This window comes from Channa argus, chromosome 17, assembly GCF_033026475.1.
Source record: "Channa argus isolate prfri chromosome 17, Channa argus male v1.0, whole genome shotgun sequence".
In the NCBI taxonomy this organism is placed as follows: Eukaryota; Metazoa; Chordata; class Actinopteri; order Anabantiformes; family Channidae; genus Channa; species Channa argus.
In genome coordinates, this window is record NC_090213.1 from 11887559 (window position 1) to 11913717 (window position 26159).

Sequence of the window (26159 nt, forward strand, 5' to 3'; positions counted from 1 at the left end):
TGTGGGCCACTAGGTACACTGAGCACTGAAGGGCTGAGACGACACTGGTACGGCTGCGTTTTCTGCAATTTCGCCTGATTTTGTCTATGAATTAATTCAGTCATCGTACAGATTTTTGTTCGGCTAATATACGAGCCATTAGAATCAAACAAAGACACATCAAGTGTTACTGCCTTTTGTTATTTTTCCCGAAAGCAAAACGTCTCTGCGACGCTGTGGTGTTTGCAAGAACCAACTGCACAATTTGTCCCGAAACTTCCTCTCTTTACTCCGATGAACTCAATCACCTCTATACTTCGAAACGCCGAGAGTGATTTTTAGTTTTTACGAATACCCTCAAAGTGCGTGAAAAACATACTCATCGCCAGCGTTGAAGGTGTAATTGCTTAACACTTGCAACATGGCTGCTGCGGGCACAGCAGTAAGAAAAGTTTAACACGGACGTGGGAGAAGTTTGATGCGAATGCTAGTTGGTACCTGAGTTGTCCAGACAGTAAAGTCGTCAGCAATCTCCCCCCAGCCTGGTACCGCTTTCCCCGGGCTTTCAAACCAGTGAATGAAGCGTGTGAAAGCCTCCTCCTCCTCTGTAGTCACCGCCGACAGTCACTGCAGTGGACTTTGTGGGCAAACTGTGGTGTCTTCCTCTCCATCGTGAGCTGTGTTGGCGTTGAAAGGACTAGTCGTCTGGCAGCAAGCTGTGTTGGGAGCTAAAATGCATTTTTCCATTCCCGAAACGGAGGTTCGTTCGGGGGAAAATGGATCAAGCTATGTGGTGAGCATGATCATTGGTGTTTTTGTTTTACCCGCTTTCCGTTACCCTGTGTTAAAGGCTGGCTCAAGCTGGCCACGGCTCGGACTAATGTCAGTGCAGCAAGGATCTGTATGATTCTGTAAGTGTCAAAAATGATGAGATGGTATAAGCATTGGTGCAACTTCTTCAGTCATGTAAGTGCTTGCTGCTGTAATAAATGACCTATGAACTTAGTTAGACCTCACAATGCCACTTTGTTTCACAAAGGTATTGAATATAACCAACCAGCCCAAAGGATTGAAAAAAGTGGGGAGTTTCTTGCGTAAGGAGTAAAATGAGTTTGACCTCCAATTCTTCTGTGAGGCGTTTGAAAGAATTAACACAAAAGAAAGCCCTGGTTTTCGTCATGATTATGTTATTTGTGATGTGGTGGTGTAGCTACAAAATGTTGCCATGGTATGGCGTTTATTCAGTTGGCACCGACTGACCTGAGATGAAAAATACAGCCAGCACCGCTTTAACTTTATTGCTTCACCCTCAACATCCCCACCAACATCTGAATTAAATATAGCACGCTTGACAGAACTTTACGTGCAAAAATATTTTGTGCCTCTTTTGTCTTGCTGGATTGTTGAATAGCACACTCCAATAGTTTGATTATTTTATTTCACTCCATTCTGTTTCTTTTTCTCTTGTTTGGTTTGTTTTAAACATTACCTTTTCTCCACATTGCTTTAAATTGCAGTTGCCTTGCTGTCTTGGCACATTAGCAGACAATTCACTGAAGTGTCGTAAGAGTATATTGGAGCAAAGTTGGTCAAGGACACCCAGAGTAATGCCTCATAGACAAAAAACATTTTGAGCATTTGTGGATGTGTCACAATGTTCTCTGAATCCTTAAGCACCAGTCACAGATGCAGTCAGCATAAATTGTGCTCATGTGGGACAGAGGCAGTGTTGTTTGAAAAATCTACTGTCTAAATAATTTAGACAGCAGTGTTGGTGTATATGTGTATTTATTAACATGCATTGAAACCTAACCTATCCATAGATGCATGTCATAATGTTGCTAGGGAACAGCTTGGGTTCAAGTTTATGTCAGAATATGATATGAGCTAACTGTACAAGAACAAACAACCTTAGGTGTTTATAGACTATTGGCTCTCTAGGTTTTGAACCAGATGCTTCATTGAAGAATGTAGCCACTCCCATATTCACCAGATGATTTCAAATTACATCTGCATGGAAAATAGTTATTTCCATGTGACATCACATTGGCTGTTCTTAGTGTCACACACCTGCAAAGGACTATTTTCCATGTTGACTCCATGTGCTGAAAAGTGAAGGGAATTCTTTGAATAAGCTTTTAAATATTTTTCTCATTCAGGGTCCCTGCTGCACATGCTCAAAATTAACTTTGGATTTTTACATGCAGTAGATACCCCTTGCAGACATGGCAGATATATATGTGCAGGAATATACAGTACTTATGGAAGATTGCAGAACAATGTGGACTAACACCTACTCATGCTGATGGAGGGCAATACATTTCTAAATTGAGCATTTCAGGTGCTGTCTCTGGCTCGGTTTTACCTGGGTGATCACATTCTCTCCCTGTACTGCAGTGGGAACTATACAGCAATATAGTTTTTCACATCTCAACCGGCAGTCCTGTGACAATCATTGTGACCTTCCTGTAACCAGCCAACAGGAAAGGACTTTGCTTGATTATAATGCCGAAAGATATGCTGTGTACAGTATGTTGGAACCATTGGGCCACAGAATCTGCTGAGTTTGCTCAGGGCTTGTTAGAATAACAAAGGCTGCAGTTTTTAAATATGGTGTTTTTCCTGTGCAAGCACAGACAAATCATTGCTTTTACTTCCTGTTTTCTGTTTGACTCATTGTCTCTTCCCTTTTCCCAAAGTATCTAAAGTCTTATATATGTAGGTATGTCAAAGACAGAGTGGTATCGGTAGCACCTTTACTTTGGATGTGGAACATGTAAAGTATGAACAAATTAATTTGTTTGTGATTTTGAAACTTCATGCCATATTGAAGAGCAAGCCTAGATCAACCTGCATCTCACTATGAGAAATGTGTGTAAATGACACAGTTATCCATCTATTATGTTTACCGCTTTTTCTGTTAAGCATCACGAGGGTAATTTGGGTATGCTCTAAGTCAAGCGGTCTTTCACTTTTTGCATGAAAAAGTAAAGTATTAATAATATTTTTGCTTTTCGAATAATTAACAGTCCTGCAGATGTAGGTGCAAGACTGTTTGAAATAAGCAGTGATTAAAGGGGTAAGGTCTGCACAAACCTCAAATCACAACTTTAGACTATGTCTAAAATGAGCTGGGTAAGTTGTTGTTTGTTGTTTTTGGGTCACAATTTTCGCACCATGACTTTGTCACACAACAAAAAGAGAAAATTATTGGGGAACAATCAAATTAAACTTCCTTATCCATCTGGACTAAGAAGGGAGACTGCTTGTAAAGGGTAAAATGCCACAGTAATGCCCTCATCTACTCTGTTTTATTGTGAGACAAAACACTAGACGGGTCTAGACGGATGGAGCGTTTACAGGTTTCCCTGGCGTAAAGTAGACATAGTCTTATTTGACTTGACAATGTTTTGATCCCAGTTTTCATCAAATTGAAATATTTTTGATGTGTCACAAATTGTCTGTCAAATCAAATTGTACAGTAATGAAATACATTTTTGGTTTGTACAAAATCGAACAGTATATCATAGCACAGTTATAGAAAGTCATGCTGAACCCTGTTAAACTGTCCCTCATTTGAACTGCTTATAGTTAACAAACAATGTGGTTTTTCTTTCTTTTCTTTTTTTTTTTTCCCCTGCTGTTTTCCAAGGTCATTCTGCCTACTCATTCTTCCGTCCTGCCTGGATACTGCTTACATACATTGTTTGTCCTCATCCAAATTTGATCCCTCTAGAAGTTTTGGTTTATGGTTTTTGTTTCCTAATGACTGGTAGTGTTTTTATAAAGCAGTGTGGCCAGGAACCTCAAACGTCCTATTGTTTTGACACTGCCATGCTGACTTTAAATATTCATTGAGTCTGTAGACAAATAAGCTAAAACCACTAACAGTTTGTGCCTTGACATCTAAACTGGAAATCACTGGAAATCTCTGACAACCATGCCAGCCTGTTGGTAACTTGTACTGTCTTGAAATGAAGAAGGAGGTATTATAACCACTAAGATAACTCAGTCATAACCAAGGGTCAGTTTCTTTGACATTGATGCAACTAGTCATTTTAGATGCAATTTTTTTACTGATGATGTTACATAGATATGACAAACAACCAAAGAAAGGTAAGTCATTATCTCTATAAAATGAATACAGAACTAAGTGAAATACCCGCTATAGTGTTGATTTAGGCAGAGTTGAATGGTGGTTAAACAGATTTCTTGTGCTTTTATGAAAAACACTGGATTATTTTACAGTTGAGGTGTGCTGTTTTGTGGGAGAGCTACGGTACTGCCCTCATCTGCAAAACACTTTGGTCTAGACGGATCGCCAAAATGGAGCATTTACAGGTTTTTCTGGCCTAAAGTATACATAGTCTTATTTGAATTAACAATGTTTTGATCCCAACCTTTATCAAAATAAAATATATTTGATGTGACAAAAACTGTCTGGAATCAAATTGTACAGTAATTAAACATTTTTGGTTGGTACTTAGTGTGCAGAAAAATACAAGATTGGACAGTACATCATAGCAAGTCTAGTTAGAGAAAGCCACACTGAAAGCTGTTAAACTGTCCCTCAGTCTAACTGCTGATTGTTAAAAAAAAAAAAAAAAAACACATTTTTTTTCTAGTGTTATCAGAGATCATTCTGCCTACTCATTCTTCCTTCCTGCCTGGATACTTCTTAAGGACATTGTTTTGTTCATTTGTTTGTCCTCATCACATCCAGTTTTTTAACCTTAATAGATATTTTGAGTCATTATCTCTATAAAATGAATAGAGAACTAAGGTAAATACCCTTTTAGTGTTGATTTTGGCAGAGTTGAATAGTGGTTACACGGATTTCCTGTTCTTTATGAAAAACACTGGATTCCTTTACAGTTTAAGTATGGTGTTTTGTGAGAGAGACTGTATTTTGGTAAACTTAAATGCCTTAGTTATTCCCTTTTGGAGGAATTAAAGTCTCTTAGTTATTGGTGTGATTTATTATAAGTAATGGCACCTAATATCCAAATAAAGAGAAATAACAAAATTATTTACTTTGTTTGATTGGCTCCAAACATGACTGCAAGCAGATATTTAGATTTCGGACACCAAGTAGGGGGTTTGCAGAGGAGTGTCAAATGATAGCTCCTGTCAAAACAAACAAGGGGTGGCTTAGACAAAATAATAAAATATTTGGTACTTGATTTATTTATTGTACCCTCTGTATTTGTTGGTTTCTTAATGCAAAAAACAGCTGTTTTCACTAGAAAATATGCAGCCGGCTGTTTTTTCCACTTGTGCTCCGAGTTGCAGTTGCACAGTGTTATTTTGGTGTAGAATTTATTGCCCTTTACCTTGACAGAAACATTTTACCCTCAGCTTTGGGCTGAGCTTAAACTGTTGTTGTTGTTAAAAATGTATATATGACATTTTGATGCCTGTTTCCACCTATTCCACTTTGAGAATAGTTTAGGCAGATTGAGGCAAGAATTTGATGTTTATTCCCTCTACATTTTGTCAAGTCTCCACAGAAAGAGACAGAACGTTGTTTCCAATTTACTTTGTAGTTACACTTGTTGCTTGAATTTACCTTGATAGATAGTTGGTCCCAAATTGGTACTGCCCAGCCTGATTGTTTTGGTATATACAGTCCGAATCAGCAGCACTGTGCTGTCTGTATTCCAGTATGTTTACCCATCCTCTTGGGTCCCTCTATTTCTGAAATCTTCTGCTCCTGGCCTCGTCCTTACAGTTTTACATGGTTATTCTTTACCATTGCTTGACTTGGTACTAATATACAAATTACATTTCCAGTCTTTTTCCTTACATTGGAATTTGTCTTCGCTCTTTCCCAAAGGCTTACAACATCCATGTCAATGGTGTGCTGCACTGTCGGGTACGCTACAGTCAACTTCTTGGCCTCCATGAACAGGTAAGGCTTAAACTCTCATACAACAACCATTGTACCTAGTGTCACTGGTCCTGCATATCTGGCACGCTAAATGCTTTAAATGCCGCCACATCCATCCAACATGACCTTTAGCTTGTCTTTGTGTTGTATGGTTGAAGCACCATCCTCCCATCACTTTAAATCACGGTCATGATGCCTTGAAGTCTTGCACTCTTTTTCCTCGTAGAATTCAAACCGTTGCATGAACATAGCAGGAATTGTGGAGGAGGTTGCAGGGGGTGGGTGAGATGGAAAGAATGTTGTTGGCCTTTCTTTCACTACACCTGCTGGAAAAAATACTTAATCTGAAAAAGAAAAATAGATGGAAAGTTTTTGGGTCTCCTTTTCTTAAGCATTTTTGTGTCTCTGCCTCAGTTACACAGATCCTAAGCTGTTTGTTAAAGGTATTATTAGAGCATTAGTTTGTTCAATATTTGCCAGTTTTTCTCTGTGCTATGGTTACAATGGTTTGTAATATATCTCTTTAGAACCTCTTATACAAGTGCCCAATCTTCTGTTTTCACACTTTAATAAATAAGAAAGCAAAGGCCAAACTTTGCTATCGCTGTCCTGAGGTCTGTTTTACCCAGTCTGACAGTTGCAGTTGCCTGGCAACAGCATGTCGAGATAACGCACTTGAATCTTTAAGCATCAGCCCCAAATGGTTCCTGTGGCGTATGCATGACCCCAAAACACTGTGTGTGATTGCAAACACTTTACTTAGTTACTGTTGGACATGTAAGATTAAATACAAGCTGTATGAGCTCAGATATATTTTAGATTGAGTGGACTCAGTGTGGGTTAAAATGAATACAGGTTAAAATGAAACCACTATTAGGGCGGCTGTAGCTCAGTTGGTACCATGGACCACATGGTCCATGGTTCAATCCCCGCTCCTGGCTACAAGTCGAAGTGTCCTTGGGCAAGACACTGAACCCCAAGTTGCTCCCGGTGGGTCAGTTGAGTACCTTGCATGGCAGCCACCGCCATCGGTGTGTGAGTGTGTGTGTGAATGTGTGAATGGGAAGCAACATTGTAAAGCGCTTTGGATAAAAGTGCTATATAAGCGACTATTTACCATTTACTATTAATGTATAATTTGTCTATTAATGTATATAACGTCACTAATACCTTACTAAATGTAAGGTATTAGTGACGTTCAGGTTCAAAGCTCCCAGATTTCAAATGATAAATGGGAAGAAATGCGTCAAGAGGTTGGAAGACAAAGTAAACCTGAAATAACTAGACAGATTCCTTGTGTGTGTGTCTGTGTGTGTGTTGCATGGAAACTCTACTAGCTAGTCATTGAAACTGGGCTTAAAATAAACCTGTGATTCATTTCAAACAGAATGAATGTTCCTCTTAGAAAAATAAATCCAGAACTCTTTAATTCAAGAAAACTGCCACTCTGTGTTAAAGTTAATAGGTTAAATCACATAAACCAATATATTAGTCATCTGACATTTTTCAAAGAGTCTTTAGTCATGATTGAAAATGCAGGTGTTATGGTGTTCAATACTGCAGCTTTTCTGTTCAGTTGCTCAGCTTGTGTTTTGCACCAACAGATAAAGAAAGAATACGGCAGCAATGTAGTGCCTGCCTTCCCCCCAAAGAAGATCTTCACTCTGACTCCTGCTGAGGTTGAACAGAGACGGGAACAGCTGGAGAAATACATGCAGGCTGGTAAGTTATTCAGACTGAATGGACTTTTTACAGATGGCTTGTTGTGCATTTGACTTCTTTTCTAGCTGAATTTAAATTCCAGCTTTGGTTGTTTTTGTTGGTTAAATTTGATTTTGTTATTCTTTGCTGTTCACATATCTTTCCCCCTTTTACAAATAAGGAATTTTTTCTGTACATGTTATGAAAGGTGGGCAAAAACAGCACAGTTTTTTTAAGGGGTGGTTTAGATACTCTAATGAGGATGTGACACTTAACTTTTCAGCACATTGCCTGTATTTTGTAAGCACATTTGGACAAAGTTTCTGCATACAAACATGAATACGTGGGGCCAGCATTAATGCAAAAGGTTTGTTTTAATCCTCTAAAGCACTGGCAGTTACAGCAGAACAAGGCAGTGTTGTTGGAGCACGTATTTGCTCATAGTCTGTGAGCATACACGCACAGGGTGTTCTTGGCTACACGTCCACTTGGTTACATCATGGTTTTTCTACATAGTTATGGAAAATTAACTACCGCAAACACATTCTGCTCTGACGCAGATGGCTCACAGAACTTTAACATTTTATCAAAGGGTTAGACTAATTTGTAAAAGTACAATGGTGTAAAAGCTCACATACGTAGGCTGGACAAATTCAGACCTCTGCGTCTGAAAACAGCCACAATATAAAATGACAGATGATTTAAATAGTTCTTTCTCATGGCTTTTATTTACAAAATCTGGGGCCTATATTATGTTGTAAAAATTTACAGTTTTCTGAATCATTTCCAGATAACATGTTAATATAGTTTAACTGACGTTAAATGCCTTGATCTTTGTTTTGTAAGGTCAAACCCATTTTGCCAAACAAACAAAATAACATGATAAGAGGAGAATTGAGGATAATTAGTAAATGGCTCTGAAGTTTGTGTTTACATACCATCCACGAAAGACCCCCAACTAATTACACTTATCAGGTCTAACCCAAATATATCTTTTCTTGACTTTTTTCTCCTCCTTCCATTCTACTCAATACTGATTACTAATTTTGTAATCTTGTTGCAATTTTGAAGCTTCTAAATTCTCTGCTGTTCATGTTTTTGACCAGTCCGTCAGGATCCCTTGCTTGGAGCCAGTGAACTGTTCAACAGCTTCTTAAGGAAAGCACAGCAGGTTGGTTGTTGTTCACTTATTATTATTTTTATTTTAGTACCTGTATTCAGCTGTTTTCTGTTGGTCAGCTGGCCAGGGCGTGCTCCTTAAAGCAAATGGCTGGTGCAGGCATTTCTTCTTGGTTAGTAATTACGATTGGCATTGTGGTAGAGTGAGGTAGCTGTATCCTTTCTGTTTGTTGCAGGCTGTGGCAACACAGCACAGTCTTATTTTAGCTTGTGTCATCTCTACTTGTGTGCTCCTCGATGTGTCATATTAAGTTTTCATCCAAAAACATGTAAATTATTTTAGTTAGATATAAAACTGAGGGGAAAGCAACATTTTGCTGGAGATGGCAACATAGCTGCATTTTGTGTGTGTGTGGGAGCTGTGTCCTTTTAAACCATTGCATCATAAACAAAAGGAAATTGAGCCACCTGATGAATCATCCCCATGAGATTTGCCAAAAAGCTCTTCCTGCTGCAGTGGAGGATACTGTAATAACATAACCTCATTGGGAGTTAACTGCTGCATGACAGAATATTAAACAGACAGTGTGTCAATGACCTATTCACTCGAGATAGCAGGATTGATTTGTCATCATTCAAGCTGTGCCCTGTATTGCCAGTTTCGCTGTAAATCCAGTAACCTTAACAGACAGATTCATTCGTCTGTACTCACGTCACACCCATTCTGCTTCTCCATCTTTATCTCCCTCTCTCATTAGAGTCTGTGTTTGTCTGTTGCCCCCCCTACAGCACCGTATGTGCTGGGAGGACAGCAGGTGCAGAATAGAAGATGAGTTACCACCCGGTGGTGTCTTTTCATCTGCACCTTTTTAGCGGCAGAGTTGTACTTGGAGACCCCCCACTGATAAAACAGGGAAGATAAGAAGAGATGATTTAGCAGAGATGGTGAGAGTCTGCCCGGGGGGCATTATCCAGTTTAAGATTTCTTATTATGAGTTCAGAATCTAATATTGAGAATTCTGAAATATTCATAGCCTTTGGTAGCTCAGTTTATTTTCCTGACTTGTTATTTATTGACATTTAATTTATTTTATTTATTTAGTGGATTATTGTTCCGTAGGGGGCCTGGTGGATCAGTGGTAGAGCATTGGGTTGGGATGCAGAAGGCTGCAGGTTGAGTCCCTGGGTGTGGCCCCGCCCAGCCACCAAGGGCAACCCCGGTCCTGAGGCCGAACAAAAATGGGAGGGTTGCGACAGGAAACTTGCCAAATCATCGTGTTCCACTGTGGTGACCCCCGAAGGGACAAGTCAAAATCCGATGATATTCGAGTGGATTCTTATTCCACTGTGTGCATTGTTTAATTAGGGCTCAAACAGAGGCACAAACACAACTACTAATAAATGTAGGTCCCTTCCTGTGCGGACAGGCAGCAGAATAATAAATGGGTGGGACAACTAAAGTTGCAACAGTTAGTCTGTTAATCAGTTGCTTGCCTAGAAATTAATCAGGAGCAGTTTCTATTATGCATTAATAGTTTTGGGTATTTTGTTTTTAGGTAAAAGATTACAAAATTCCCTGTTCTAGCTTCTTTAAATTAAATATTTGGTCATCTCCCAATTCTTCTGTGACTGTAAACAAAGTTTCTTTGGTTTTGGTTTCTTTAGACTCTTGGTTAACAATACAAAATGACACATCACTTTGGGCTATGGGAAACTATGATAGATATTTTATTATCGTTACATATGTAATATGATTTTGCCAAAACATCAGTCCTCCGTGCCAGTAAACAGAATCAAAATTCATTTTTTGTTTTGTCTTCATCAAGTAACCTGTTTTTGACTTAAATCTGGGCTTAAATCTTAAAATACTGTGTTGTGGTATCACAATAAATTTGACTTTCCCAGGCCATATTTGTTATTTTACACTTGGTGAATGAACTTAGAAGCATGTATTCCAATCTTGGCCCTAGAAAGGATGCAGCTGCAGTTTTGTTTAGTTTTTGTTTTTCTCTATATCCGACTCATTGGGTCAAAGGGTTAAAGAGCTAAAATGTTTTTTGTCGTGTAATGGGACCATAAAACAACTTGAAAGTCTAAATAGGAAATGCGTGACTTGTTTTTCTTCTCTGGAAATCTCTGCTAGCTCTTACAAGTCCATATTTTCACCACTCGTATGACAGGGTGTGACTTTGTTGTTGATCGATAAGAATGAAAACACGCAACTAAACCATGAAGCTGAAAGTGTTATGTTTTGTGTCCTTCCCACAGGAGACGCAGCAGATTCCCACAGAAGAAGTAGCTTTAGATATCTGCCTCTCCAATGGTCAGAAGGTTACAGTCAACATTCTGACCTCAGATCAGACGGAGGACGTCCTTGATGTAAGTCCTGGAGTGTCCTCAGTCAAAGAACTTCAACACAGTTTATCTCCCTTTAGAACATAATGTGCAAAGATGTTTGTGATAGTATACCATTACTCCTAGCAAACCGTGTAAAGTGAGTAATTATACTGAAGCTAAATATTCAGCTTTCTCTAGTGTTGGACTAAGACTAGGGCCTTTCTCTCCCTGCTCTGCTTCGCTGCTCCGTGCGTTAGGTAGGTGCCTCTATGACATTACAATTATTAATGATGTTGTAAATAATGTCATTAAAATTATTTGATTTATCAGAAGGGTGAGCCATGCTCAGACGCAATTATCTCTGTTTTGGTGCATATCTTCACATTAAGAGCATGTTTCTACAAAATAAAAATGGAAATACTATAATACATACTGTAGCATATGGACACAATATATTTATGTTTAGAGCTGAAAACACAATGACTTAGTGATGGTTTTAGTCCTCAGTTGGTGGCCGCCTACCGACCATAGGGTTGTAAGTTCGCGCCCGCATCTGCACACAATCTACCAACCACATGTGAAGTGTCTCTCGGCAAGACACTGAACCCCCAACAGTCCATCTCCTGTCCAAAGGCAGAAATTGGGGAGGGTTGTGCCAGAAAGGGCATCTTATGTTAAAAAAAAACCAAAAAACTGCCAAATCAAGATGCGGACAAATGACCCGCTGTGCGACCCTGAACTTGCGGGATAAGCTGAAAGGACCAAAAAAATAAAAAAACAGGCTAGAAATCTAAAAAAATATTACCATCATTTGAGGACTTTTGCTATGCGTTATTAATCCTCAGTGTTTGTCTATTTAACCACAGGCATTTAATCTACTCTCTGCTGTTTTTAACAGTGCTGACAGAAAGCCAGGATGTCTTTCAGACAGACAGTCTTCTGTGATTTTCTTCAACAAAGTCAAGGGCTACTTCCATCTTGATAATAAAAACATCCCAACTAAATGGGAGTTTACAACAACACAAAGTAGGATGAAATAGCGTTAATAATAAATACGTACATGTTCTTCACCTCTGTCACTCATTGGCAATTTAAAAAAAAAAAATGCGCAACTCACATCTGCACACACTCTAAAATAGCTTAGAAAGGTAAACATGCTGATGTTTCATCATGATGTTCTTTGTCACTCTTGGCTTTGAGTGAAGCTTGTTAGATCACTATTAAAATTCTCTTGTGAATGTTTAACCACAGTTAAACTCGTAAACCACAACAGGGTTTTAAACTGTGAATGTCTAGTTATTTGAGTAACTAGAAATTCCCAGTTTTTACAGTGTTTTGTTTCAGTTATTAAACTTCCACATTCACGTTCGTAGTAGAAGTTGTATTTAAAACCAATTCAAAAATTAAATATGACTGTGCAAGGCAAAAATATATCTGTCATCACAGATGAAGTCAGGCTGTATATGACAGTAATTAGAAGCCAAAGGCAGTCATTCTTAGGTTTTGTGATGCCAAAATGGAAAAAAGTGGCAATTCGAGCAGATTCTAATGTATGATTATGCTTGTAATTTAACTTTTTGATGTACTGAAATCTTCTGTCAAAAATGGCAATTTTCTACTTCACACTGGGTATTTTTTCTGTCTTCAGTCATTTTCATCTTCATTTTTCCTGTCTTTCTAAAAAAAAAAAAAAAATGAATTAATTGACTTGAAAAGGAAAAGGAACTCTCACTCCTTCTCATTTTTCTCTAGGCTGTTGCAACAAAGCTCGACCTCACAGATGACCTTGTTGGTTATTTCAGCCTCTTCCTCATTCGTGAGGGGGAAGATGGAGGTTTAACATGTAAGTTTTCACATTTTCAACATTCTTAAAGAAGCAGAGCAATACGAAGTAGTAGTAATATTATCCTCTTTGTTGTTATTTAAATATATATTTAAATATATTTCGTTTACTGTATCTCCCAAACTATCTACTTAGTGGTTATTAAATATAACAACAGTTTAAGAAAGTAAACAGAAATCTAAATGACTTCATCTAAAGGTTTCAATAGTGTGCTGGCAAATATATGAAGGGTTTTTTCCTATTAGAAAGCTCCATCAAAGAGATCAATAAATCCTTACTGGTCATAATTAAAATTGTTGCTGGAGATTATTTTGATCAGTCTCTGAAAATAGGCATCTTAAGAGCTTCATGTTTTAAATGCTGAAGCTGGAAACCATAACATATCTGATGCTGTTCATCAGGCCAAAATAAATGTGCTGTACAGTTCACTGTGATAAAATAAATATCAATCATGTCATTATGTCAGTCAAGGACCATTCTGCAAAGGCTCAGCAAACACAACTTTGAGGAAATGTTACTCTTACAAAAAGACAGGAGTAAGGTGTAGAATTTAAAGAGAAAACCTTTTTTAACTGCACTGAGGTATAACTTTGCAACTATGAACTGTAATGCAGGTTACTGTTTTAAGTTAGATTCTTTTAACAGGTCAGTTTTCTTTCTCACCGTTTGAAGATGCATTGCCGTTTAATTAAAAAAGAACAACTACATTGCCTCATGAGAGTTGTATTCCGTATCTGCGTTCCCGCTGTCTCTCTGTCTAGACACATTATGCATTTAATTAAAGCTTTGGAACTGAATGAAGGCAGGTCTCTCTGTGTATTTGTCGGGTGCTTCGTACATAACGGTGCAGTGTTTAGCAAGGTGTGAGCTTGCCACCAACTTAACCTGCAGGGTTTTGTGGTCTGTGCTCTGATGCAGTTTGTGACGTGTCATGTAGGCCGCAATATGGCATCAAAAACACAAGCCAACTTCTGATTTAGTTTTTTCCCAACGAATTGCAAAAGAAGTCTTCACTTCAGTAGATACTGTAAATACAAAGTTATTTATTGCTCATATATATTTTATGTCTGACAAAAAAGAAAAAAATTCCACATCTGGTGTATGTATGCTGGGTTAAAACAGACTTATTACATACAGAATATGGCATTTGACCAGTGCAGTTAGTATAACTGGTATTCAAATGGGACCTATAGTTATATTATATTATCAGGATGGTTTGTGGTTAGAATTTTTAATTCTACCCTCTCTTTATATTGTTTCGTGTGCCCTATTAACTCTGTAGTCAGTGACTCCAGGATTTAGCTTTTTGTGATTTTTGCAACCTAAAATACCTGATTTTTTTTTTTAAGAATATTGTAATGCATGTTGCAGTGTTTCTAGGATTTCATTTGCAAGTTCCCACAGAATTCACGGAGGATTGGTTTAAGGAATTGTTGTTCACAACATCGCAAATGTACTTAGAAGGTGCTGACATATTTGTTTGTACTTACTTGTTTACTTAGTAACTGTGTGAATGAAAAAGAAGAATAATTGCACCCACATTTGTTTTCAAAAGGAAAAACACAGTAAAGCAGACAAACAGCTTTCCATCTCAAAGTGTTTCAGTTTTTCCAGCCACTTTCTTCATTCTATCACAGCCCTGTCAGGTCACATCTCCCTTCTGTCCCAAAGGCTTCCTTCTCCTGTCGTCCACCTGCCAAATCCTCCTTCCCCCACTCCTCACGTTAAATCCATTCCAGGCTAAAATCGGTGCCAAGTGAACATGGAAGAATCAGTAAATATTGTCAGCAAGTTGTATATTCTTGGCTTAGTTTAAATCTGAATATCTGATTGGTATGAAAGAGAAGAACCATGTCTTAAAAATGACTCAACTACTAGAATAAATCTGATGCAGCTGGCTGTGGATCAAACAAAACTGGTGGTAGGAGTATTGACATAACAGGATAGCTAGAATAATTCAGTTCCTTACTGACAGACACTATGTTTCCCACAAGTCTGTGTATAAATCAATATATGCATAGACATAAACACATGAAGAAGAAGCAGTCTGTAAATTTGAAATGGAAATGCTGATCTTATCTGCATTTCATTTTTTAGTAGTTTTTCAACAGACAAGTTAATTTGCCTAGAACATTTTAAGCATTCATTTTTTATGTTTTTTGTGGGGGGTGGGGGGGTTCTTTTAAACTCCTGCAGAGATTTCCAGCATCAAAGGAACGATAGTGTCGTCCTCCTTATACAGAGCATTTTTGCCCAAAAAGGAGAAAAACATACTTTTACAAATGTAATGCAAAACTGAGAAGCTCTTCCGTCATTAGATTTGCAGTGTTGTGCACAATGTGCTGCTTAAAATCCCATCAGCACCTGAGATCACTCTCACTATGCCGAAATGAAACAGCTGCAGATTATTGACATGCACACACATGCAAAGCCTGTCATCTTTTTTTCATATTTGAATACTCACAGACACACAGTCCAGATGGAGGCTTCTCATTCCTCATTGTTTGTGGTTACCATCGTTTATTCACATGTCACTGTGACTTAAGCTGCACTTGTGTCTTATATCTTTCTATTTTTCTTCTCTCTCAGTTGTACGAAAGCTGCAGGAGTTTGAACTGCCTTATGTATCCATTACCAGCTTACGGAGCTCTGAATTTCACATACTCCTACGGAAAAGGTACCCACCACCTGCTCACGTATTACTGCAGGCAATTTCACTGTTTTGTTTTTTATTTTTTATTTATAGTGCATTTCCACATGTACTTGCAAAAGAGACTCCAGTTAGTTTTACAATTTATTTTGCCAATTAATAACGTTTTAATGAGCAGAGAGGTAGTGCATTTGTTGCTGTCATGAGAGAAACATCAGGGAATAGACAATGACATGAATGTGATGTTGCTGCAACATTAAGTTGGAGAGTAAAACAACCAGTGACCTCTAACCATAAGTTAAATTACCCATCAACCCAGAGAATAACACTTCCAGCCTGCGTTGTCCATGTAACGCGAATTCTTTTGCATTTACACCATTTGTCTGTTTACATGTCTCAGAGTACTACTACGTATATGAACAGTTGTATAAAACTTGTGGCTCCAGAGCAAACTGCCCAAACCCTCATAAATTTCCTTAAGTGTTGTAACTTCAGTAGGTGTAGTTGTTGTGTGGAGAGAAGTGAAAACAAGCTTGGTGGTGTGCAGTTAGAAACTAGTGACTTTAGCAGACCTCTTTAGACCACTCCCTTTCTCCTCCATGCAAGAAGCTACATTAGCCACTATTGGCATAGAACATTTAAATCTCTGACAGAACTCTCAGTGGCTAAGATGCTTTGTGGGTAAATTAGGCATTAGGTTTTAATAAGTTAAAAGAATGTGTAGAATAAATATTACACTACATCTGATCTTGCTCCAAAGATTTTGATCATTTAAGTCATTCATCATAGGTCCAACAAAGGAGTGCAACACAAAATTGGTGGCAGAATCTTGGATGCCCCTAAAGCTTTGGCCAGAATGCGTACCAAAAGAAAAAAAAAAGAATCTTGAGTTATACCCTCATTCATTTCATCATTGTCTTGGCTTAAAGCCTTCATTAGGGTGTAGAAATAAAATACAGCACAAAACCTGGTACAAAATAAGATGCAAGTGATATTGAGTTCATCCAGTCAATTAAAACAGAGGACAGACTTAAGAAATAGCCTGCAAAGGAAACAATGTACAGTCATATACAAAAATGTGTATTTTGATCTGGCAAAAATATTAAAACAGATTTTTTTCCTTAACATAAAATTTAATATACAGTTAGCTATTATAAATGTTTCTTTGTCAGATATTAAAGTTAATTTTTGATAAATTTATCAAGGGGATACAAACTTTTGCACATGACTGTTAAACTCTTACAAGATTAAATGAATCTGATATGAAATTTCTATGATGTAGAAGTTGTTTTGTTTTTTTTGTTTTTTGCTATTTTTGTGTTTAAATTACAGTACATGTTTTTTTTCTATAGCATTTTGATTTATTTTGCTTGCATCCTATTTTAAGAGCAGCTATCGAGTACAGGTTCTCCGGTTTAGCGGACAGTTTCTCGGATGGGTTGTGAATTAATTTGAAGGCGGACATCATGCGATGTTTGCAAAGTGTGAGAACTGTTTAAAGTGGAATTGCTGATTTTCACCAAACCATGCAGCCCAAGTTACATGAAACATTTGATTAAACTCTAGTGTAAACCACAAATAGCCGGCCTTTATACTTCCTCTTACAGACTAGGGCTCACAGGGTGTATTCTAACAGCATTTACAATGGCCATTTGACTTCTCAGAAAACAATAAAATACAATTGCAGATAATTGATTAAATTGTTATTAAAAGGAAATGGATCAGGGTCTCTTTGCACAGTTGAATAAATCCATGTCATCAGGAGCTGCATATCTTACACAAACAAACATTTCTTGAGTCTGAGCAAAACTGTTGGACTGACCACCCAAACAAACTGCACATGGAAAATCCTAATGCCACCTCCACATGCAGTCTGAAGTTAGTGGCTGCTCCCTTTTTCAACAATTTCTCTACTTCCTCGTTTGTCTGTTCTTTCATCACCCTGCCTCCCACTGACTGTGGTACACAGAATGTTTACTTTCTTTTTGCCTGAAGGAAAGTCTTAAGTCCTCCTGACCTAGTTTCACTGTGAAGTACAAGGCAGTGAGTGCAGAATAATTGTAGAGCTTACAAATGGAGGTGGAGGATAAACAGAACACTAATGTACGGAATCCAGAGGACGATATGATCAAATTAATTAGAAGGCTAATAAATAAAATCTAAATCAAATTCTGTTTGGAAAGAAAGAAATCTGTGAAATTAAACCGGAAATACTAATAGTACTGGTGGCTTTTGTAAGTCAGCAGGAATATGTACTTACTATATAGAAGGATATTTGTGATGCACAAGTTTGGCTGATTGATATGTTTGATCTGTATGTGCATTAAAATCAAGAAATTAAATTACAATCATTACGTTTCAGCAGTGACTTTTATTTAAAACTAAAGCTGCAAGATAAGCAGTCATACATCATTCCATTCTCGGCTTTGAATTGCTGATGTGGAAGCATGTTTTTATGTCTGGTAGAACAATTTCCACTGACACCCTTGGTAATATACAATTACACTACTAATTCAATCAGTATCAGTACCATTTACAGATACACCTGTCAGTGAAGCCTCTTTAATTACATACTGAGTGAGCTTTTCAGTGAGGCCCATTCTTTTGCCAGACCTGACCTTTTCAAATTTTTCTTTTTCGTTTTATTTTTTTATTTATTTTTTTTTTAGTAATTAATTGTGTGACATTGCAGTCATATGTGGTCCCAGTCATGGCCCTTCTGCATAAACTGTCAGGACTTCCTTCCTTTTTTTTTTCTTCTGCTTCATGTTTTGTTTGTCAGGCTGCTCGTATAAAGAAGTGGCTGAAGTACACGGTTACAATGCTTTTAATGAACTCTGTGTTGTCTCCGACTGTTTTCACATTTGACATTGAGTTGTTGAATGAAATGATTCTCATTTCCTGCACATTGGCCTGGAGGGATTTTAGTGGAATTCTCCTTACACAACAGCTACATCTCAGGGATGCTGGTTTGTTTCCTTGCATCAACTGCTTGCTTTAGGTCATATTATATTGCTATAGGATTAGGGTTAGGAATTTCAAAAACAAATCACAATGCCACCACCTTTTATCACAGATGAGAAAAGGTTTTATGTTGGATTGCAGAGTTTGTGGATCATCAAACATAATGTTTCTGATTCAAGCCAAAAAATTCTATCACGGTCACATCCGTCGAGTAAACTCTCTTATAGCAGCCGTGTAGTTTATTCACGTAGAGCTCAAGAATACTGTATGAAGGCTCATTATAAGAACAATGAATAGTTTTGGGGAAATTAAATCATCCAAAGGGATTTCAGTAAGCATCAGAATAAAAATATAACCCTAACAGGTGCTTACTTGATTGCCACATTATTAAAAATTAAATATCCAAAAGTGCATTGTCACCCAAAACGGTGACATCTGATCTTTTATAAGAAATGTAGATTATTTCTTTTTACATTTGTATTAGATTACCCAGTGTAAACAGGTCTGCATATTAATGTTGTATAGTAGTTTTATGAGATAATGCTGTAAATGTTTTTGTATTTTATGGTAAGCTTATGTCCACTCAGGTCGTTTATACTATCTCTGTCAGTATATGAATTAACTGAATGCTATTTCTTTTTGTAGCTACTGGGACATGGCATATGACAATGATGTGATGGACAACAGAGTTGGCCTGAATTTGCTATATGCCCAGGTAAGAGATATTTTGACTGTATTTTATATTTATGTAGTTTTTCAGCTTCGTTGTTTTTTTTTTACACGGGGATCTTGAACACATCTTTGAGGTACGGAACAAAACAGAAAATCCAATTTGGACATGGTGGCGTTTGTTTGCATCTTGCATCTGTTGTTTTGGAACCAGCTTCACACCAAACAAAATTAAGCACTGCTTTATCCCTGAGCTGCCAAATGCTCTTTTCTGTCCCGTGGGTGCCTCCATTATCAGATAGAAGTATTAGCTTGACTTTGCAGCACTGTGAATTCTGTGCCTCTTTGTGTTCCTCTCTCATCTTATTATAGTGGATTCCCTCTAAGGAAACCACTGTGATCTGTTGTAGTAAGCATTTTGAGGGCAGCTTGGGTGATCAAACTGTGGAACTGCTGAGTGTTGCTTCTATGTAGTGGAAAGTGATTTTAAAAAGGAAATCAAAGAAATAGCGTTTGCAGGCATGTGCCTGTTTCCTTGTTATTTGCTGACTTGCACTGTTACGTGAAAGACTTATCGTGTGATTTCTCCCAAATGTACCTTAAGAAACACAAATTTCTGCTGTATTTTGTTCATCTGTGCAGAAAGATGAACTCCAGTTCTTATTTTTGCTTCACCAGACAGTGTCTGATATCGAGCGAGGCTGGATACTGGTCAACAAAGACCAGCACAGGCAGCTCAAATCACTGCAGGAAAAAGGCTCCAAGAAAGAGGTAAGAAAGAGTATATTGTTGGGATTATTGTGCCATGACAAAATCTAATTCAAATGCAGCTGATTCTGTTTTTGTCAAGGATAAATCTGTAGAGCACAGAAAATACTACCTCTAGTGCAGTCTATTACACAATTAGCCTAGTTTTCCAGTGATATGAATCTTTAAGCACATGAATCAGGTAGAGAGTTGAAAGGTATCTTCTCCAAGGATTAGACAAATACGTGTTTTTTAGAGAGGTATTAATCTAAAATAGTTTTCTTATGCTTTCCTTCTAGTTTATCCATCTAGGTCAAACACTCAAATATTACGGCTATATCAAGTTTGATCCATGTATCACCGACTTCCCCGAGAAGGGCTGCCAAGTTATTGTCAGTGCTGGCAACAATGAGCTCAACTTCCACGTAAAGCTGCCAAACGAACAAATGAAGGAGGGAAGCTTCAAGGTCACACGCATGAGGTGTTGGCGAGTAACCTCTTCTGTAAGTGGCGTTGTGTGTAAGACAGTGTGAGGATAAGCAACATCACCTTCATACATGTACTGTATGTTTCTCTGAAGCTTTACAAATATCTGTGTATATTGGAATCCCATTAAATGATTGTAAGTCCACAAGCTAAAGGAATAGAGACACAGCATCTTTGGCTAGTCTCCATCTCAAAGCCGCCTGTTTACAATTCTCCTTTCAGCACTGTACCAGAAACAAATGTCTTTATTCTTGCCAAGCAATAGTTTTTGATGCAACTGCTCACTACAAGTCCTGACCCCCTCACCATCTATCATCGTCAGTCCAATTACACAAACACCAGGCCACACAAGGAAAAGGCTTTGTTGATTCAGCAGACACACGCATAGAGCGTCATCCTTTATTGGAACTGATAATTGTCCTTTGGTGAGGAGTTGTTCTTATTGCATGCAGTACAAGGAAGCAGAGTTCAGCTTTGCTAATCTATAGCCCTAAAGCTCTGTCGTATCTGAGTTATTACCCACAATTATCTCTTAATTAAATCTGTTCCCTGACCTGTAGGTCATGCTAATTAAAGACAAGCTACTTGGTTACTTATTTATACTCATCTAGATTGTATTTTAGTAGGTGCTTAGTGATGTTGGGTCTGAGCTTACCTACTATTTTATGTAATAAACTGTTTCAGCCATGTGCTGTACAGTTGCTCAGTCAGCTCCTATTTGTTGCTGATGTACTGCCAAGTGACCGAGTGAGGTGATTTATTTTGCTCTAAACCTTCGTCCACATATACAAGGTGAACCAGTTGGCTAGAAGCAACAGCTCTGTAAGCCTCCACAAATCTATTTATTCATACTTCTACTAAAAACTGAGTAAAGCATTACATGCAGATCTACCTGCTTTATTTCAGCTACCATTATTAAAAAAAAATGAATGCCTAAATTTAACTAGAGATGGGGCAGAACATTTCACTTTTTATTGCATTTGTGTTAGAGCAGCCCAGTTATATGCATGACAGAAGCTGGCAACATCTAAAATTGAAATGTAGCTTGCCTCATCTGATTAGAGACTCAGCCCCCTCACTGTTCAACAGGGTGACTAATTCCTCTTTTTGTCGTCAGAGGTCAAAGTCATGTTAATGAGCTCTTTCCTTTAAAACAAACTATTCCCGAAACTTCTTTACAGCACAGTGATTTCCTTCAAAGCCTAATCTCAAATGTCATTTGGAAGAACACGTATCAACAGACTGTGTGTATGTGCAATCAGCCCTTTGGTTTTGTATGTAATTTTTGTGTGTGTGTGTGTGAGCTCTAAGAGCCAAGCATCAAATCATATTCTTCCACCGGTTTTGTCTTACACTGCAGCAAGTGCCAATAGCCAATGGTACAACTAACCCCTGCAGCTCAGCCAAATGCGATGTCAAGCTGGAGCTGGCCTTCGAGTATCTGATGAGCAAGGACCGCCTCCAGTGGGTCACCATCACCAGTCAACAGGTAAAGGGTCAAGGAAGAGGACTGTGTCTGTATTTAAGGTGGACAGCATTTTATTGCTACAGTTGTTCCACAATCTACTACTACTAGTTTTATATTTGAACAATGTCCAAAACTAAATAGAGGATTAGAAATTGATTCAGCAAAAGCAAACTGTATGTTAATCCAGACTTTTTGATTGTGATTTAAGGCCATCATGATGAGTATCTGCCTTCAGTCTATGGTGGATGAATTAATGGTGAAGAAGTCAGGTGGCAGCATAAAAAAGGTTTGTGAAAATCCTTAAAAACGTATCATTTGACTTTAAAATGACTTAATTGCTTATCTCCTTTTTTTTACATATTGCACCATTTTCTAGTTGTGCATGTGTAAAATAAATTGGGTGTTTTCTTGACTGCTGTCAACTTCAAGATGCTGAGGAAAAGACACAACGGCTCCATCCACCGGGCAGACAGTCAGCAAGCTGTGAAATCTCCTCCTCTACTGGTATGACAGTGTATAGAATGCCATAAGTTGGTTTTTCATTTATCTTTGGTGCAGTATCCTTCATCTGCAAATGTCTTTTGGGTTGCAGGATTCCCCCGATCCAAACCGTGAACAAGTTGTCAAACTCTCTGTAAGTATTTGATATATTTTGTTGTGGTGTATTCTGTATTTATAAAAGAAATAAAAATGCAGCTGAATGATTTAGGCTGAGAACGTGTTCCCAGAAACTTTACCATATTGTAGTGAACCATTGTCAGTTCTGTGCTAATTCAACATTTGACTATTTTGTACAGACCAAGCTGAGCTCAGTGTCCCTCCGAGGGATCAGCGCCTCCAACTCTGCAAACGACATCAGCGGCAATGATTTCCATGGCAACTATGCTTTCGAGGGAATCGGGGACGATGACTTGTAATCCTCCAGTTTCCCATTCTTCTCTCTTCCTTTCACTGTCAACAACTGGGACAGATTACGAGCTGAGCTGAGCCAAGCGGACCACAAACACACGTCACATTCTGCGAGATTGTAGCTTCTTCCTGGAGAAAATGCTGCTTTAAGCTCTTATTTGATCTTTGACAGTGTCTTTTATTTTAGACTCTAAAAGTTCATCTTAATTTTCATTTTGGTTCCAATAATTATATTCAATTGAAGCTTTCTCCCTGTGCTATTAGACTTGTGGCAGCATACGACATATAGCATGTAAAGCTACAGGTACGTGAATAGGGATGTGTCCTATGTGTTACTGACAAGATCCTAGTTTTGTTTCATTCACGTGAATTACTGATTCATCAACAGTATATGTAAAGTTCTGTGTTGCAGTTAAATCTTTGAGGTACAACATAGTACATTAATTTATTATAAACTATATAAAGAAAACTTAGTAGATCCTGTAGATTCTTCCTCCAGTGGCTGCATGTTCATTTTCAACTAGATAGCCAAATGTTTAGTTCAGACCTGGCACTAGTGACAATACAGCAGAACTGGACATAAATAGTTCTCAAAATAAGTCTGAGTCCAGTCAAAGTACTGAAATTGCTCTCAAACATGTAAACCATCTGCTTAACTGTATGGATGATGAACGTTTGGCTTGGCTATATACCAAATGGTCACGTTTTTATACTGTTAGTTCTCCTCTTTGTGCTATTCTAGTGCCAAGTCAGTGAATCTTTTAGCAAGATACCAGTGGTGTTGTCAGCTGATGGTTGAGGCACAGTCACTCATACTGCCTTTAGAAATAGTCTGATGCCTTAACTTTTACTTTTTCTTTTGCCTGGTGGGTTAGTCCTTGTCATTCCATACATTAGTTGAAATTTCAAATAGAAGTTGGGTTCAGCTGGCGGTACCCAGAATCTTGCAGAATTTGATAGTTGATTTGGCTGAGCTGGTTGCACTTGCTGAACCCATCATTTTGCACAGTATTACAGGTGGAGATGAAGGTTTGAGTGAAAGATTGAATATGAATATTAAACATTGTTTGTTTGTTTTTTTCCAAGGGGGTCTTGTAAATCCATCTATTTTTTTTTTAACCAAATCTTTTAAGGTTTCTCATAAATGCCAAATTATAATTATACTTTATACTAAAGCATTTTGCACAAAGTAAACATAAAATTATGACAGTGTCACTTTTTTTTATAATATGTACATGCAATTAAGTATTCTGAACATTTGCTAATAGCTTATTCTAATCAAATGTAATCTAAGCTGTATAAAACAACAAATTGAAATGGACTAACATTGATTATGTTTACATAATGTTTGGGGGATTTTTAGTTGAAATGCTAAGTGTTTACAAATTTTGCATCTGATTTTCTTTGTATTGTTTTTGGGCAAGTGATGATTTTTGGGGGCACATTCTTTGGTGCTTCAGGTCATTGTAATTTGTAGGTACATTGTGCCAATCATCTCAGAGGATTTGGTTGAAAAGGTTGCTAATGTGATCACAATTGCTGGAGTAAATAAAGTTCATGGTGGGCAGGCAACAAAATGAACATATCCCAGTGCTTATGAAGACATTTCATTCTATTTGTTTTTAAGTGCTATTAGCTTCATGTGTTTCAAAGAGTTATCAGAGAGCATATCGGTATGTTTTGAAGCCTGTCTATGTAGATCAATACCAAACTTAACATCTTTACACACTAGAAGGCAAAACTGTAAAAATGTATCCAGTTTAAGTGTCCTACTCTTTCACTACAGTAAGTCTTCTCTGTTTTTAGTTTAGCAGAGATATGGACTTTCTTAGTATTTGTCTTTTTTTTTTAAGTCCTGTCATTACCAAGTACATGGAAGCTGCAAGCTCCTGGGTGTTAATAGTTAGGTGCCAAATTACACGTGACAGTACAAGTGCTTTTTTTTTTTTTAATCACCCTTTTTAATGTTAGGAAGGATTTCAGGAAGATTGTACTGATTCATTTTACTACTTTTCATTTTGATTTTTAGTAGCAAGGTCAGTGACATTTTGTCATGATGCTAAAATAAACTCTGAAAATATGTGATCTTGTGCTTTTCGGTTGTCAGTTAATGGTCCACTTTAGTAATCATTTCATTACAGCTCTGCACTACTCTCACGTTTATTTGCAGCAGCAGCTTTGAGGACCTGCCATGTAATACGCCATGAATTTTACTCTGAAGAGCAGTCATGAGCAGACTTATTAAAAACACAGGAGACTTGAGACATTAAGAACATTGTGTTATACGTTTTTTAAAAAAAGCCTGTGTTCTATGTACAGTAATGTGTTTTGACTAATTGAACAAGTCAAACTCTCTCTATTGAAAAAGCTCTATCACAAATGGTGGGAATAAACTGTTATATGCAATTAGAAATTTTATAAATCTATTTATAACTTATTCCAACCAATTTAAAAATCAATTTTTAGTTTTTACATAAAAATGTAACATTGTGACAGCATAAGAACTCATCACTGCCACTGTCCTTTAGTGGACAACCTTTGTACCAGCCAGTGGCATCTGGTGCAAAAAGATTTTATGAGGGGATGCATGTTTGGGGATGATAAACTACAAAAAAAAGTATCCTTAGCTTACCAAACGTACTGATAAAGCAACTGTTAACCAAAAATCAATGAATCTGAGCTCAATCTGGGTTTAATATCCACAATTTCAAAACTCAGGACACCTTTAAACCAACACCATTCAAAATCCCTAACAACATACAAAACAGTGGAATATGTAAAACTCAAAGAATTGAAATAAAAGAGAAATCAATTAGCCACCAGACATTTCAAGACCTTACATTTGCTCTAAATCAATGTAGTATCTTGTAAAACTTAGTGTCCTTTTACAACTAAAAAATGATCAAACCATCTCAACACAAATCAAATCTCTGTGACCTTGCTGAACACGACCCAGTAACAGTACTTTTAAGGTGAGACTTAGCCATGGTATTCAGTCTGTCCTGGTGTTTCTCAAAAATGTTTAAATTCTTTCCAAGGTTTAAAAAAAAAAAAAGCAGCTGTGGTCATGGTGAGGTGCTGAGGATCGTGGGCAGATGGTATGTGAAGGACGGGTGTTCCGTGGTGTGTCCCAGTCTGGTATCACAGAACATAAAGATCATGAAGCAAGTAATATTATTAAAGACTGATAGACGAGTTCTGTTTACAGCCCCTACGTTGCTGAGTTTATAAATTTTGAAACTAATTTAAAATATTAGCTAACTAAAGCTGCCAACTGTACACAGTATGTTAATGTTACAGCAGGTTAATAATTTGTTTCGGACAAGACTTAACATACAGATAAAGTTCAGTGCATCTTGGACAATGACAGATAACAGAACAAATAAAGCTAAAAATG

At 37.6% G+C, this 26159-nt stretch overlaps 2 protein-coding genes across 4 annotated transcripts in view; one reads left to right on the forward strand and one right to left on the reverse strand.

Moving 5' to 3' along the window:
• On the forward strand, positions 1–24852 carry snx17 (sorting nexin 17). 2 transcript variants are annotated; one of them, XM_067481531.1, is made up of 15 exons: positions 1–772; positions 5816–5890; positions 7474–7591; positions 8677–8741; positions 10958–11068; positions 12779–12869; positions 15459–15546; positions 19129–19198; positions 19831–19923; positions 20199–20402; positions 21746–21874; positions 22062–22139; positions 22283–22357; positions 22446–22487; positions 22651–24852. In XM_067481531.1, exons 1-15 carry the CDS (start codon positions 713–715, stop codon positions 22768–22770), a joined length of 1419 nt encoding a protein of 472 aa, XP_067337632.1. In that variant the 5' UTR covers positions 1–712; the 3' UTR covers positions 22771–24852. The 2 variants fall into 2 exon arrangements, with proteins under 2 accessions (XP_067337632.1, XP_067337633.1); XM_067481532.1 differs by having other exon boundaries at positions 9–47.
• znf513a (zinc finger protein 513a) overlaps positions 24700–26159 on the reverse strand; it is a 12603-nt gene continuing 11143 nt past the window's right edge. For both annotated transcript variants that reach the window (XM_067481527.1, XM_067481528.1), the window contains one exon: positions 24700–25897. The gene's annotated coding sequence lies outside the window, so the exon portion shown is untranslated. The remainder of the gene's footprint in view (positions 25898–26159) is intronic.